Source organism: Chaetodon auriga, chromosome 5 (genome assembly GCF_051107435.1).
Source record: "Chaetodon auriga isolate fChaAug3 chromosome 5, fChaAug3.hap1, whole genome shotgun sequence".
In the NCBI taxonomy this organism is placed as follows: Eukaryota; Metazoa; Chordata; class Actinopteri; order Chaetodontiformes; family Chaetodontidae; genus Chaetodon; species Chaetodon auriga.
The window spans coordinates 20581794-20598048 of record NC_135078.1 but is presented as its reverse complement, the minus strand read 5'-3'; the positions used below and the strand labels follow the sequence as shown (position 1 = coordinate 20598048).

The 16255-nt window shown below is 41.6% G+C and overlaps 1 protein-coding gene across 2 annotated transcripts in view; it reads left to right on the top strand.

Moving 5' to 3' along the window:
• pcsk5b (proprotein convertase subtilisin/kexin type 5b) overlaps window positions 1–16255 on the top strand; it is a 56387-nt gene that overhangs the window by 18797 nt on the left and 21335 nt on the right. For both annotated transcript variants that reach the window (XM_076730939.1, XM_076730938.1), the window contains exons 6-11: window positions 3236–3324; window positions 3680–3852; window positions 7290–7502; window positions 9023–9123; window positions 14143–14246; window positions 15728–15845. In XM_076730939.1, the coding sequence (XP_076587054.1) occupies window positions 3236–3324; window positions 3680–3852; window positions 7290–7502; window positions 9023–9123; window positions 14143–14246; window positions 15728–15845 (798 nt within the window). The remainder of the gene's footprint in view (window positions 1–3235; window positions 3325–3679; window positions 3853–7289; window positions 7503–9022; window positions 9124–14142; window positions 14247–15727; window positions 15846–16255) is intronic.

Below are 16255 nucleotides of genomic sequence, written 5' to 3'. Positions count from 1 at the left end.
ATTGCACTTGTTGTTGTTGTTGTTGTTGTTGTTTGTGGACTGTCTCTTCCTCTCCACCATGACTCCTTCTTGTTGCAGTTTTCCAGCAGTGTAGACGTACAAGTTTGATGTCATTGTTTAGCAAGTCTTGAAACTTGCCAGATTTTATAACAAGAATTGATAAACTCGGAGGCATGTGACGGATTGGACAGTTTGGAACTGGTTCTCAACTGGTTCTCAACTGGTTCTTGATTCCCTCCCCTACTGTGGAAGCAAGAGCAAAACATACACAGCTAAAAAAAAATCGGACGTGTACCTCAGAGAGTTGATTGTGAGCTTACATGACTATATCCTTTGAAAGTTTCAGAAAGTTAAAAAGTATATGTTTGCATTTGAATAATTACTGTGTGTGAGTGTGTACTGTTCCCGCTGACTGTTATCCGTTGGACAAACATTGTATAGTTCTGGTTGAAACACACAGAGATCACTGAGGGACTGTGACACAGATGTGTAGAAAATGGAAAGTACAGGCAAACACAAAGGCTGGAAAGACAGCCAGACAGACAATTTTACGGATTAGTGGAGTGAGGTGAGCGGAGTGAAGACTGTTGGAGCGTTTTGAAAGAAGGAGCCAGCAGTTTGGCTCATTAACTGTGACAAAGGTGCCTATCACTGATTTGCAGCCATTTAATATGTTATACTTTAACCCACGCAGTTTCGTTTGTGTTCACTTTTCTGGGAACTTGTGATTCCAACTTCACAGAGCGAATAACTTAAACACAAGTGAGCAGAGTTGTTGTTGTTTATAGTTTGTAATTTTGGGAAATACACTTATTTTGCCTCAGAATTAAGCTAGTGTGCTACAAATCATCCCAACCCCCATGTATGGAATAAACAAACAAGATATAATTGTTAATATATGAGTTTTAATTACCTTTGACCAAGCCAGGCTAGCCATGTCAAGCACACCGACTGCTGCTGGCAGTCTCATCTTTATCATACAGGGCAGATGGAAGTGATATCATCTTATCATCTCTCGGCAAGACAGTGATAAAATATATTTCCCAACGTGTCACATGTTATACCTATTACTTCTCTTTTCCTTGTTTGTACTTCGCTGCTCTGATTTCTTAACTCTCTATAGTTCGTGGCTTTTAAAATCCTTTGCCATACAGGGCTTTAATTCTGCGTAGACAGCACAGGAAGAAGGTTAAGTTAAAGTCATTTGATCATGTGGGATGGAAGGTTTGGATGGATAATGATTCATGATAAATTTAAGGAAACTGCTCACAACCAGTAGGTGTATAATGTGCTTTTGTTTAGTATTGCACCAATACAGAGCACAGTGGAGGAGTGTACTGTGTGAAATTCTGTGACTGGTCAAGAAAAGTTAACTGAGAAATATAGAATTTTTCATGTATTTTGATAGCAGAGGAAAGCGATGAGAAGGACAACCGTTTTCGATTGCCAAGCATGGCTGTTGCAGTGTACACCTTAGGTATCTGAGGACAGCGATGCCTCAATATTTTTTCAAAGCCTTTGATCATGTTGTAAATGAATGTTGACCTGAAATCATCCGGTTACTGTGAAACGGATTTTCCTCACTCTGAGAGCTTCCCTGGGCTTTAAAACTTCCCCGTGTCTTCCCCGGGGGTTTCAATAGCTAGATGCTGGGTTTCCATGGCAGCGGTCAGAGCTGTTTCCGTGGGGTGTTGTGATGCAGATGTTCTCTGCAGGAGGTGCGTGTGTGTGAGTGTGTTTGTGCCGATCCAGAAAGTGGTGTTTTTGAGGAGGCGGCGGACGCAAACACACTTATGTTTGTTTACGCTGGTTGCTGACCCGGGCCGATTGTCACCACTGCAGTTACTGGTGGAATGTTACCCTGGTGTGTGTGTGACTGTGTCTGTGTCTGTGTGTGTAAGTGTGTGTGTTTAGTTGTTAGAATAGTGTGAGTAGTTTAGCTTATCACTGATATTGGACAATGTTCCAGCTCTTACTGTGTGTGTCTCTGTGGGCCGCGGGAACACAGTGCTTGCATGCTGCATTCAGGAAATGTCGAGAAAAGGTTCAACCCGCGCCTCTGTTTGTGTATGTTTGTACATTTGGGGATCATTGGCCTCGAGGATCTCCAAACACATTAGTCCTGACAACATTACAAATGCTCAACTATCTCTTGTTGTTTCTGCCAGGGCCTATGAGAAAGATTTATAGTATTTGCTACATTTGCAACACTTATTATGCTCAAGCCATTTTCTGTTGAATTGATTCAACAGGTATGTACACAGCTGATAAAAGTTTGTCTGTAAAAGGACAAATTTTGTACCTCTGGCACATCCTAATGCCACATTTCCATCATATACACTGATCTTAATTATTGCATATTTTCACGAGTTTGCCAACAAAATCCAGAAATAGCTATTAATATTTCAAAACATACCTTTTCCTGACTGATCAGAACGTTCATAATTAAGATGATGATGCACGATGTGGAAAAATGTATATATTTGATCGGATATATTAGTGCAGGATGTTCCATTCATATCATATCATATGTTTTATTTGTCAGATGATTTGGGGCATCTAGTTTATGTAATTGGTCAATGGCAAAAATGCACAAGTGTCCATGAATGTCTGTGTCGTGTAGATGGAAAATGGAGAGCGTTCAGTGGACTTCTCAAAGTGCACAAGTTGCCGCTGTGTTTTCCAAAGCACACCGTGTAATGAGGATGTCCCCTGTCTGCGCAATCAGTGCAATTTTTCATGTGTTTTGTCATCACTTATTTTGCTAATATTTGTGAAACACTGAAGACACATCTCCGCTCTCTGTACTCGGCAGGACACAACCTCTCAGCTGGGCGCGCAAACATTCATTTAGAGCATGTGGGGGCATCATCCATGCAGACAGATGGGCATGTTTCATCATGCTTGCATTGTTTTGGAGCAGAGGCTAGTGGTTGTAAAATGTGCACGCATAGTGAATTGCAACTCAGTAATCAAAACAGTTTCATTGGAATCAAAAATGAATATAATAAAGTAGCCAGCTGGACATTAATGAGTAGTTGGATGTTTGGCTGGCTGCCGGTGCTTATGGAAAGCTCTGTTTATCTGTGAAAATGTGTGTTTACGTGTCAGTGTCCTTGATTTCCACTTCAAAAGCGGCATGTTTATATGGTAGTTTGTGTGTGCTCTCCTGCCTGTGTATACACGTGTGTTCTAGATTTGTGTAATAAGCTGTGCCTTCACGCTCTTTCCTCAGACACGGGACACGGTGTGCGGGCGAAGTCGCTGCAGCCGCAAACAACTCCATCTGCATTGTGGGAATTGCCTACAATGCCAGAATAGGAGGTGAGTGACTGGGTGTATTTGTCTGGTGTTCATCACAGTTTTTGACATGTTTCTGTTTATTTAGCGGAGGTATATTATCATATGTATGTGTGCATTAGAGTAATAAAGCCTTGCTAGCCATTCATGTATGACATTTGAAAGGATTTTGACACAGTCGGAAAGGATGGTGAGAGCCACCATTGCTGAAGGTTTAGTTGATGACTTGATTTGTCTCGTGTTTAATTTATCATGGTTCTTACACATTTAACGGCTAGGCTGGCTGCTTAATTTGTATTGTTAAACTCTTTCAGCTAGTTTTGTGGCGATAGATTCAACTTTGGTTCGTGCATGTATTATTTCTCTCTTTGTGTATCAGGTGTCCGAATGCTGGATGGAGATGTAACGGATATGGTGGAGGCCAAGTCTCTGAGCCTCCAGCCGCAGCACATCGACATCTACAGTGCCAGCTGGGGACCTGATGACGATGGAAAAACTGTGGATGGACCAGCGTCTTTGGCCAGACAAGCTTTCGAGAATGGCATCCGCATGGTGGGCACATGCACTCGTGCATACACGTTTATACCCAGAAACTTGTAGAAAGGAACATGTGCTTCATTGCTCAGCCAAGACTTTGACATTGGTATTCGTATGGTGAGAAAAGATATAAACACAAACAAAACACACACTCCAAACAGGTGTGTGTGTTTCACGCTCCTATACTCATATCCCAAAGTCCTGTCTGGCTATCTCTACCTGTGAAGCTCCTCCAGACTTTAGAGAGCAGCCCTGTTTTATTAGCATATATCTATTTGCATATTCATAGCTTATTTTGCATAACGACAAGCCTGTGCTGTGTTGTTGGGTGAGTGGAGTGAAAAAGCTATAACAGAGGTTAAGAGGGGTGAAGTCATTTACTGGTCTTGTCTCAAACACACATATCGACGCATTTCACAAAGTTTGCTACAACTGGCTTTCTGCCATTTGGTTAAGCAGCTGTACGCCTTTGAGGAGGTGAGACAGAAACTGAAAACTCTGACCGGATGGCTGAGAGCCTGTGGCATGTTACAGAAAAAGAGAAAAGAGAGAGAAGGAAGGGGACGGTAGGGAGTGCGAGTAGAAGAGCGTGTCTGTTGCTCCTGACAGGCTGGCCTTTTAAGATGACAGAGGTGAGGGAGATATCTGTCCAGCTGGTACAGGTTTGGCATGTGTGTGTGTGTGTGTGTGTGTGTGTGTGTGTGTGTGTGTGTGTGTGTGTGTGTGTGTGTGTGTGTGTGTGTGTGTGTGTGTGGTTGTGAAGCTGAGTGGAGATGGCATGTCTGTGAGTGTAACATGTACCTATGTGACACTCTGAAGAGACAGTTTATCACAGAGAGCTGAGGTGTTAGAGATACCACTGACAGCTGTGAAAAGGGTTGTACTCTGGATTGTGCTGCTGTATGTATGGAAGACTCAAACAGGAGCTTCTCCCTGTGTGACATTTTTTTGTGTTTTCTGGCTGTGTTTGTTGTTATATATGAGAGAAAAAGAAGAATGGTATGTCTCTATATGCAAAACATTTTCCCACTAATAAGAGTTTTTATTAGGCTAAACCTGTCTGTGTATAAAGCTCTCAATCATAAAGTCTGCTTTCAGTGCCTTTTTCCTGTTTTTAAACATTTAAGGGCTACAGCTAAGGATTCTTCTCATCATTGATTAATTCGCTGTTTCTTTTGATTAACTGCTTTTGAGTGTACAGAATATCAGAAAATAGTAAAAACAGAAAATTGTGAACACCCATCACAGTTTCCCAGAGCCCAAGATTGGTAGTTTTTTGTTGAGCAGCAGTGCAAAACCTGAAGATATTGAATTTAAATTGATTTAATATTAGAGAGAAGCAGCACATTCTCACATTTAAGAATCTAGAAATCTCTGAATGTTGGCTTTTTTGCTAATTGAAATTGTTACAGATTAATTTTCTGGCAATTGACAAATTCATGAATTGTCATTTTTCCTTTTTCTTTGCTCTCCTTCGATCTCTTGATGATGTTTGCTGCCCGTCAGTTTCACATTGTTTCACCTCTTTCCCCTTCGTCACCCACCTGTCCTTCTCTGCTCACTGTTTCCTCTCCCTCTCATTCTTTGTCCCCTCGCTTGTTTTGTTAACAGCTCTTCAAAGCGCTCTCCATCACTCTCATCTGTCAGCGCTTGCTCCTGTCTGATCCCCCTCTCACTCAGAGGGGCTCCATTCGCTTATCGCTGCCTGACAGAAGCCCCCTTTTGAAGAACTCCATTCCACCTTTCATTCTCTTATATCTGTGTGTGTGTGTGCGTTTCTATGTGCGCGTACACAAGTTTCATGAGTGTGTGTCTTGACAAACAGTGTGAATTGCAGTGTCAGTTCGTCAGATGTCTTTTTCGCTGACTCCTGGCTGAACTTTGCCTTCACAACTCAGTTGGTCATCACCAGCACTGTAACTCCCTCAGTGTGTCTCCACCATGCCTGCGTTTAGGTCATTTTCCACTCAACCAGTTCTGAGAGTACAGTGTCTAATTGAATAGTAGAAGGCATTTGGCTCGAAAAGGTTTCCAGTGAAAAATAACAGACTGAATACTGTATTAGCAAAAGAATTGGTGCGTTTATTCACACTCTCAGCTGGCTCTGGCCTCTCAATTAGCAAGATCCTCTGAATACATCTGGGATGAGTTTTTTTAATGCACTATATGACCTCTTCTGGAAACCTAGATTTGAATATTAAACAGCTGCCGGGATGCATGTAACATGCCTTATATAATGAGCCTTAGTTAAAGCAAATGTCCATATGTGTGTGGTTTTCAGCCAAAACGTAGAATGCAATACACACACACACACACACACACACACACACACAGATATGTATACATATATTTACAGGCATTTTTCGTAGTTTTGTGGCTGTCCTTTCATATTTGTGTCCAATCAAGTCAAATCCAATGATTCTTTACTGTCCTCCTACAGATAAACCATTGTTTGGTAACATTTCAAAATATCATTGTGAGTTTAAATGGATTGAGCGAAACAGACAGATAGATATGTGCACAACTGATAAAAAAAAAAAATAATAATGAAACAGAACAGAATGCAGTAAACACAATGTCCAAACCACAAGGATGCAACAAAATGAAAATATTGAATGGGGAAAAAAAAATAGAAAAGTGACTATGCAGCCAGACAGCAGTAATAGCACAGTGTGAGTGAAGATAAACACATAAATAGAAGTCAAAGATTAGACAATGACTTTATGGTAAGAGTAATCTTAACAATTGATTTATAAAATGCTGCAGCGATTCCCTTCTAGAATAACAAAATTTAATAGGAGATTATTTAATCCTATTCAACCCATATTTCAATTAAATGTGCAAACAGCCTTCCTCCTGAAAACCAGTGGGAAAAAATAAAGCTTAATTCAAGCAGCGGCCGTGATGCACTGAAATGTACTAGTCACAAAAACAAACATCTTTTTAAGTAATGTTCCGTATCTGACTTATTACTTATTAATGTGACAGTGTTGGCTCTAGTAATACATTAAATCTGATGTCAGTCACTAAACGTCTCCTCTGCTGCATGGAAAAAAAAAACTCGCGAACACAGCATAGTGCTCTGCAATGCCAATAGACAGACAGAAAACTGTACTGTATTTTGCCCAGTTGAAACATAATCATTACTGAACTTGGATCAAATCACATCAGATCTGTGGGCAGACACTAACAGGACTGCCGAAGACTCGCACTGTCTTTGCTGCCTGCTGATCTTTTCTGGCTCTTCCGCTGTTTCTTCTGTTGATCTTTTCTTTGTTAATCTTTCTTTCTGCTCACAGAACACTGAAGCTGTTACTTCCCTTCAGACACACATTAAAAGTACATTTAAAACATTAAGCCAAAGCAAAGTCTGCTGAGCAGTAATTACCCTTTAAGGACTAAGACAAATCTGCGGCCTCTTACTGAATCCTCTCTGCATCCTTTCCTGTCAGGGGAGGAAAGGCCGCGGCTCCATCTTCGTGTGGGCTTCAGGCAACGGCGGGCGCAGCAGAGACCACTGCTCCTGCGACGGCTACACCAACTCCATTTACACCATCTCCATCTCCAGCACAGCTGAGAGCGGACGCAAGCCATGGTACCTAGAGGAATGCTCCTCCACGCTGACCACCACCTACAGCAGCGGGGAGAACTACGACCGAAAGATTGTACGTTTTCAAGTGTGTGTGTGTGTGTGTGTGTGTGTGTGTGTGTGGTAGATTTTAAGAACTGCTGCTGAATGCACACACACACAAGCTCATTAGTTCTTTTTTTTTTGTATGTGTGTGTTTTTTGCCTTTATTGGATATTGTCAGGAAGAGGCACACGGAATGGTGAGGGGGGGGGGGGGGTATGTCATGCAGCAAAGGTCACCAGCTGGAATCAAACTGGCGACAGTTGTGACCATGTGGCAGGCATGCACTGGCTTGGCTTTGGCTTCCAAGGCACTTCATAGTTCTTGAAAGGAGCATAAGTGCCCATGTACTAATTTGACGGCAGGGTCAGAATGGGTATCAATTCCTCACTCATATCCAAATTGTAACCCTGGTGTTGTAGATTTCATTTGGAGCTTTGAAAAAATTAAAATATAATTTCCATTAAGAATACAGTATGATGCAGTTTGGCATTAACTTGGCCTTGTGTGTATGTGCTTGTGGGTCCAGTGGTGTGACCTGATTTGACCCAAAACGGCCAAATCACTCCCATGATCCGCTTGGATGGTCAGTGACAGTCGTCCACTGTGAGCTAGCTTGTCTGGCAGTGTCTTGCTACATTCCTTGTGCTGATGCTACAGACGGGCACATGTACACACACACACACACACACACACACACACACACACACACACATTCTTTACAGTTTCCCTCCGGCTTTGTACACTTAGAGTAGAACCTCATATATCTGGATGTCAGTCTAATCTACTTGAGCACATACTGTCCTGTCTACTCAAATGCTGTCGGACCACTTTCGCTTCTTACTAAACCATTTCAGATTCTGTGTGTGTGTGTGTGTGTGTGTGTGTGTGTGTGTGTGTGTCTTCAGATAATCCTTCAAACTTTTTGGTCCAGGAAAGGTCCTTTGATGAGGACTCAGACTGGAAGTTGGCCAAGCTTTTCTTGGCCGACTCACTGTCAAGCTTTCCGACGAGTTGGCTGTCTAAAGTCCATACAATCAAAGTGAACATACAGCGCTTTATCAAAAGGTTTCATACGTTTCTTTTTTTAAACATTCCATCTTATTCTTTGTCCTTTGTTTCTCCTTGGACATTGAATTGATTCCTTGAATTCTTGGAGAAACTGGTGATTTGTGCACTTGCGTGTCTGTGTGTGTTATCTGCAGTGAGGCAGTGTATCAAAGCTGGAATGTGAGTTTCAGGAGTTTTAGGTGTGTCTAAATCCTCCTGATCCTCATGACTTCAATCCTTCTCTGTCTGTCTTTCTCCCTCTTTTCCTGCCATCGCTGTCACTATTTTTCCGCTCTTCCCCATAACTCCACCTCTGTAATGGTCGTCTCTCTCTCTCTTTCATCTATTTTCTTCTAGCTTTAATTTTTAAATTTCATCTATTTCCCCTTTCCTGCCTCTTCCTTGTCCGTTTCCTCTTTCTTCATTCCTTTAATTCCTCTCCATCTACGTTCCCTCCTTCTCTGACTCTGTCCTCACTCCTCTTCTCCTCTCCTCTATCTGCAGATCACAACAGACCTGAGACATCGGTGTACAGACAGTCACACAGGGACATCGGCCTCGGCTCCCATGGCTGCTGCCATTATTGCTCTGGCCTTGGAGGCAAAGTAAGATCCATTTAACCTCATCCCTTCACTTCATCCCTTTGCCCCTTGTTTACCTTCTAATGCCCACTTGTCCTCTGGCCTGAGTGATCTATGAGGTGAACACGTGAAGCATTTTCTCACAGATACATCATCATCAAGTCAGCAGTGGAAATGCATTTAAATGCCAGGGAAATGTGTGCAGAGATACACCAAGGTGTCTAGACATACAAGGTTTCAGAAGCCTCTACTGTCCAGGGCAACTGGACTCTACATGGACATTCCTGCAGGACATATATACACACAGATCACCTTGTTTCCTTCAGTTAGAAGAGCACAAGTGCAAATGTATCGCTGGGCGGTTGGCTAGAGAATAAAATGGTTAGAACCCATCATCTCAGTGTAGTACATTATACACCTGCATCTGGTCAGTTCAGAGTTTCAGCACTTGCATACAATTAACTAAATGTAAATATCTTCACATTTACTGCTATTACATCCACAGTGCAGTGCAGGCAGCTTGTCTTTAAGGCTGGTATAAATACGGGACTCTTCTGGTTCCTACAAAGTAAGCTCGAGTGTCACAGAACTCATTTTAACAGCCGGATGCTGGTGCAGATGATACAACTGAAAAAGGCAGAGAAACTGTGATGAATCCTGGCCTTCAAGGCACCTTCTGAGATGGTTTTAGGGAAGTTTGGGTACATTTACAGAAACGCACTGTCTTTGAACTTCCGCAGAATTAAGCACTCTGAGTAGGGATGACCATATATAGCTTCAGTGTGTGCATACTGTAGCCTGTGTCACCTGTGCAGGGACATGTAATTTGCTATCCTAATATATTTCAGCGTCATCTCTTCTGATACATTCTAACAAATATCACAATGTTGTCTTGAGACAAAGATGTTTGCCTCCTTTGCTACCGGCATTTGAACTTTGAACTGTTTTGCTTCTTGCCAGTTTATGGCTGTTCAAAAGATGGCATAAATTGATAGCTGTCTATCAAACTGAAGCCTCTTCATAACATAGTGAATAGATGTAGAGTAAGACTGATTCTTGCATGTTCTATAACAATCTTTTCAACTCAAAAATTATGATGTATAGCAAATGGTTGTCTTAAAATGTATGTCTAATTACAGAATCACATGTATGGTGATCGTTGTTATTGTGGGAAAGATATTGTGATATTTATTCAAAGCCCAATATTGACCTTTTCGCTGCTTTTAAACATATAAACCATTTAGTTCTCAGTTTCAAGATATGCTTCTGTGGCAGAATTTCATGCTGTCTGCAACAACCAGGGCTACTCACAGACATTTTGGGGCCAAATGCTTTCATGCCAAACATTTCCGCTGGAAGGGACGGGAGTGCCAATTTCAAAGTTGGCACTGTCAAAGATAAGAAAAGTAAGAGAGACAGATTTTAAAAGCACTTTATTTTCAATTGGTTTCAATATCCCGTCTTGCCCTTGTTCCTTCTAGATGCCCGGGCTGCTTTTTGTGCGAGGCACTGCAGAAGCCTGCCCTGCTTCTCTTCAGAACCTGTTGATGTGCTTTATTTGTGATTAAATTCATGAATTGGAAGGAGTGCAGTGCAGGTGCTGAGACTCTGAATTGGGCTTTACCCCATCATCACATGTTGAGCGGCTCAGTTAGCTGAGGTCACTTCATTTAACCTGGATAATCCAATCCAAATCCTCACAGTAGAAAATATTCTCGGTTTCCAGGCGGTGCTGGGTACATAAGCCTGTTTCTTCAACAAGATTATCACACACTGCTTTTTGCCTGCCTGCTTTCTTCTCCTCTGCTAGCTCTCAGCTCCTCTCTGTCGTGCTTGCTGTGCCGCCACCACCACTGTCACGATGGTCTTTTTTTTCCTCCGCTCCTCCAAATCAAATGCTCTTTCTTTCCTTCTATCCATTCATTCAGTTTCTCACATGGATAAACTTGCATGCATGCGCATGCAGGCAAAGGGGAGAGGATGAAAGGGAGAGAGAGAAAAAGTTTAGACAAACTCTGGGCAATGCTGATCGTATCTGCTCTTATCTGATGAATGAAAGCGAGCAAACTCTCTGTGATAAACATGTCAAGGCGCCATTTTGCTAGACTTCTCTAAGCTCTCTGTTGTGAGGTCTTTTCCCTTGGGATGGAACATGTTAGTTCAGAAAACTGCCCCTTGTTCCGTTCTCTGTAGATTTTGCCAAGTTTAAGATGTTCTAAGTCTGCACATGATTTATCTCTTTATGAGCTCGACTCCAGCATGGCAAGCAGAAACATTTCAGAGCTTCAGAAACTTTTATTCCTTTTGTCCTTGGAAGTGAAGAAATGGAAAAGTGAGTGAACATGGAGACAGAGACTTCAGTGAGGAAATTAAGAGGGATCGAAAAAGAAATGAGCAAGGATAACCACAAGAACCTCATCTACTGGGAGGTTTTAAGACACCAAAGCAGGGACAGATGCCTCTGCTTTCAAATTGAAGCGTGAGAGGCAGATTTTGAGTGAAAAGTGCTGATTAAAGTTTGGTGGTAATCTTCCATCACTAGACTGAACCAAGGTGAGATGGAGATGTTTGAAATGTTTTGGCTCCTAATTTTCCTCCTTCTCTTCCTACTTTGCGTTCTCCCTGTAGACTACCCGTATGTGTTTTCATCCATAAATACACTTGAGAGAAACACCAAGAAACCTATATTAGACATACTCATATGCTGCTGGTTTTCCCCAGTATGTGAGCTACTCCATTAATTAGTATTGGCTTGTTTATGGAAAGGCTGTTGTGGCCTAGATAACGATGCCAAAGTCACTTTTAATTAATGACCATAAAACATTTATGGAACCATAATTACACAGTGGCAGCTAAGCCTATTAATATTGATCTGAGCATTAATTATTCTGACTTTTCATGGCACTTATCTTTGCTACCATCCTTTAATTATTTTTTACTGGATATTTTATTTTCAACTACTTAGTCTATGTTCTTCAGTTAGATTTTATAAGTGTGAGCTCATTGAGGACATTAGTGAATTTTGAACATTCGCTTATGTCTTAGCAGCTGTTGTATTCTGGGCATCATTTCGGCTTCATGCATAGAAAGATGGAATCCTCTTTCCATCTAAAAGATCAAATCCTGATTTCATCCCGAGCATCAGAAAACAGTTTGTCTTGAATATAAACCTGATAACTGCAAAAAGGCTGACCCAACACTCCATCAAGTCAGTTTGATTGCTTTCCTGTAAGAGCCAAGGAATGATGGACAGTTAATGTGAGTTGAGTTAAGTTGAGCTCTTTTCCAGACTCGCAGTTCTGCGAGAGATTGATGGTCAGCTTTCAGCACGGCTGACGTTTTGTGATCTGACTGTGATTCTGATTTTGCTTTTAGGAGCAGTTTTCAAAACCATAGAGAACAGGTCAACAAGGACAGGGAGCACGCATTGTCTTGTAGTGTGCAAAAGTTTAGGAATCAAAATTTTGTGTGTGTGTGTGTGTGTCCCAGAGGTCTAAGCCCTCAGTATTTTATCAAACATTTTTGATGGACTAATCTGAATGTGACTCTTGGCCTGGTTTATGGATAAAACCAGACCAAACCTCTAAATATTGCTGCCTTCAAATATCCATGTAAGGCCATGTAATACTCAGCATCCACACTCAGTGAAGCTGGGAATGTTCCATGTGGGAGAGATCTGACTCTTTAGCACACATGGTATGGCTGGTCTTGTTTTGTTTTTTTCAAGATTGTTTATTTTTCATCTCAGCATGTGCAACCCTAAAGAGCACATGTGGCATTAAAGAAGAAGGGAAGGCATTTTTTTAATAGCACATTTCATTACAAGTAAACGCAACGTGTTTTACATTAAAGCCACAGAGAGTATAACGTAATAGGTGCATAGAACAATATGATATCGCCAGCCCACCGGTGTTACTCTACAGATACAGATAAAATTGACAGAACATTTATAGAATAAAGTGCATATGTGAAGGAGGCTTTTGCCTGGAATCTGTGAGTGTCAGCAGCTAAATGTGTGATGCTAAGACTTCTCCCAGATGTTAAGGATTTTAAAAGTCCTCTAGTGCGTTTTTGTTTAAGAGATCACAGGAAGCTGTTGAAGAACCTGCTGTTATGCCAGCAGCTCAAAAGGCGAAGGCACAGTGTGTTCAGGTCAGACTCATTTTGCTGCCGTTTGCTCTCCGTCTCTCTCCCTCTCACATCACATCTGTGCATCCTCTTAAATTTTAAAATCTGAATGTTAGGTAGCAAACCTTAAATATTAGTTTTAGGTCAACTGATTCAGAGTAGCGCAGTTTCTGGAGGTCTCAGATGGCGAGGGAGTGACACGAGGGAAGGGAATGAAGCATCTGGCCGGCATATGAGATGGAAGGGAATCCCAGGAAACTTAGTGACCCACTTCTTCCTGGTTTTTCCCTTTAATGTAGCATTTTGACATCAAAGAAGTTGAGACACATGGCTGCCATCTCGTAATAGATCTCACGTGAGATCTGAGAAACTATGGACCGACGAACAGGCATGCATGCTCTCCGTCTATGCCTCTCTGTAATTTTCTCTCAGTAATCTTTCACCTCCTGTATATTACTATGTTGTCTTTACCTTGTTTTTTATTTCATCCTCGTTCTTCCTCCATACACTTTGTTCTTTAACCTCCTTCCCCCGTTATCCTAAACTTATTTATGTTCCTCTTTCATCCACATATCCTCCTACAAGCCGTTGTCTGAATTTACTCCCATAAAGAAGACATTTTCTCACGTATTGCTATTCATTCTTCCCTTTGTGCTCTCTGTCGTCCTGTATTTACATCATCAGTGCTGCCTTACCCTGTCTTTTATATATGTGCATGTGTGCAGATTTACATTGTGTTATTTGAAATGTATACACATGTCTGTTTGAGTATGTGCATGGAAAAGCAGGCCTTCATGTCACTGCTTTATTTACTTAGTTCCTGCTCTTTTATGTGTTCCTACTCAGTCTTTTTTTTTTTTTTTTTTTTTTAAACATTATGATAAATAAATATGTTTGTGTGTTTTCTCCTGCTAGTCCTCTTCTAACATGGAGGGATGTTCAGCACATCATTGTAAAGACCTCCAGAGCCGGACATCTCAGCGCCCCTGACTGGAAGACTAATGCAGCTGGTTACAACGGTACACACTCACATGCACACACACACATTTTCACACTTTTCTCAACTCAGGATCAGATATCTGTGGAATGAATATCAAGATCTTATTGGCAATTCTGTCCAACAAGCTATCTTTAAATCAGTCAAACGTTCACTGCGGCTCATTTGATGAACTTCCATGAATAGCACTGCAGATCTTACTTGTCACAGTTTCTTTTGTTACTAACTAATGGTAATGAATAAAAAGATTTTATTCTGGTCACTCTTTTCCAGCTATATAATTTAACCTTATTAGAATTTCTTTTATTTAAATCTGCTGTATTAGATAAGATACCTTTGCTTGGTATTTCTTTAGGGCTTTTGATTCACTGCTATAAAACAATTTCCCCTCGGGGATCAATAAAGTATTTCTAATTCTGATTCTGATTCTGAAAAATCTGTACATCTTTGCCTTCCACCAAAAAGCAAATGAACAAACGACCGGACACAGGAGAGGCTAATGAGACTTTATAATAAAGCATCCCAAAATTTTAGTTGTGTTTCTTTAAGTGGTGAAGCTGATAGTGACTGTCATGAGCACTGATAAAAGAAAAGCAAAATCTTTGTGTTTGACAACTTCAGATCTATTTGAATGCAGGGCCACTTTGTGGATGATGCTGTGGATTGTCAATTTTTTCAGCAGACATGGTCTCAACTCATCAATTAAGCAACAGCTGCATTTATGATTCATGGTGAGATATAGTGTGTTTGAAGGAAAAATACAAAACAGTCACAGAGAAATCAATGTGCATTATTTTGGCTCCTCAATTAGTTTTTTTTCCAATCAGAAGAGGAGTGATGAGCAGTTTCCACAAAATGGGCTTTCTTGCTTAACTACTGCGCCGCCAGCTGCCATCTGTCAGGGTCCATGTGGTGGATGCTGTTTTCTGGCTTTGTGAGCGTGTGTTTAAGTGTGTATGCATACCTGTGTGTGCGTGCATGCGTGTGTTTAAATGTGAAAATCAAGCCTGGGTCTCTACGGGCATTTCAGTTCAACCTATAATATGTGTTTCTCTAATCTTCAAGAATTCAGGTGTGTATGTGCGCGCATGTGTGCGTGCGTGTGTGCGTAAGGGAGAGAGAAACCAATAGAGTGAGAACTTGGGGTCAGCCAAACTGCAGGCCCAGTGTGCCTGGAGATTCTCCAAGTGACTGTTTTTTCAAAGAGGAACTAAAGAGAAACAGAACAGGGAGGGGAGGGGGAGAGAGAAGTATGGAAGGAATTCATATTTAAGCTGCTGTGCCCATAAGTTGAGTGGTTTCCAAACTTACTTTTTCATTTTTAGACTACTGTATATCATCAGTACTTTTATCCGCCAGTAGAGAGTAAAAACGGTATAATACTAGATGCCTTTACTCTTGTCCGCTCGTTCTCAATCTGACCCCATCTGGTCATTATATATACTATTATATTTGGTGGTTGCATGGTTTTGTAGCTGTGACTTTTCACTCTGTCTCCTACAGTCAGCCACCTGTATGGCTTTGGTCTGATGGACGCTGAGGCGATGGTGAAGGAGGCAGAGCGATGGAAGCAAGTCCCCTCTCAGCATGTCTGTGTGGAGAGTGCAGATCGGCAAATCAGGTAGAACATGCGCAAACACACCATTACACTACATGACCAAAAGCATGCGGCCATGCAGGCATTACACCTCTATGTCATTGTTCAGCGTCTCATTCCAAAACCATGGGATTTAATATGATGCTACACCGATCTCCATTCTTCTGGAAAGGCTTTCCACAACATTTTGGAACTAGGTTGCAGGGATTTGCTCACATTCAGCTACATGAGTGAGGTCTGCACTGATTTTGGGCAATAAGACATGACTTGTAGTTGGTATTCCAGTTCGTTCCAAAAGTGTGTGATGGAGCTGAGGTCATGGCTCTGTGCAGGCAAGTCAGGTTCCTCCACACAAAATCATTTCTTCATGCTCGTCACTTTTGGGACGACCCTTTCCCCATACACAAACTGTTGCTACAAAGTTGGAAGCACTA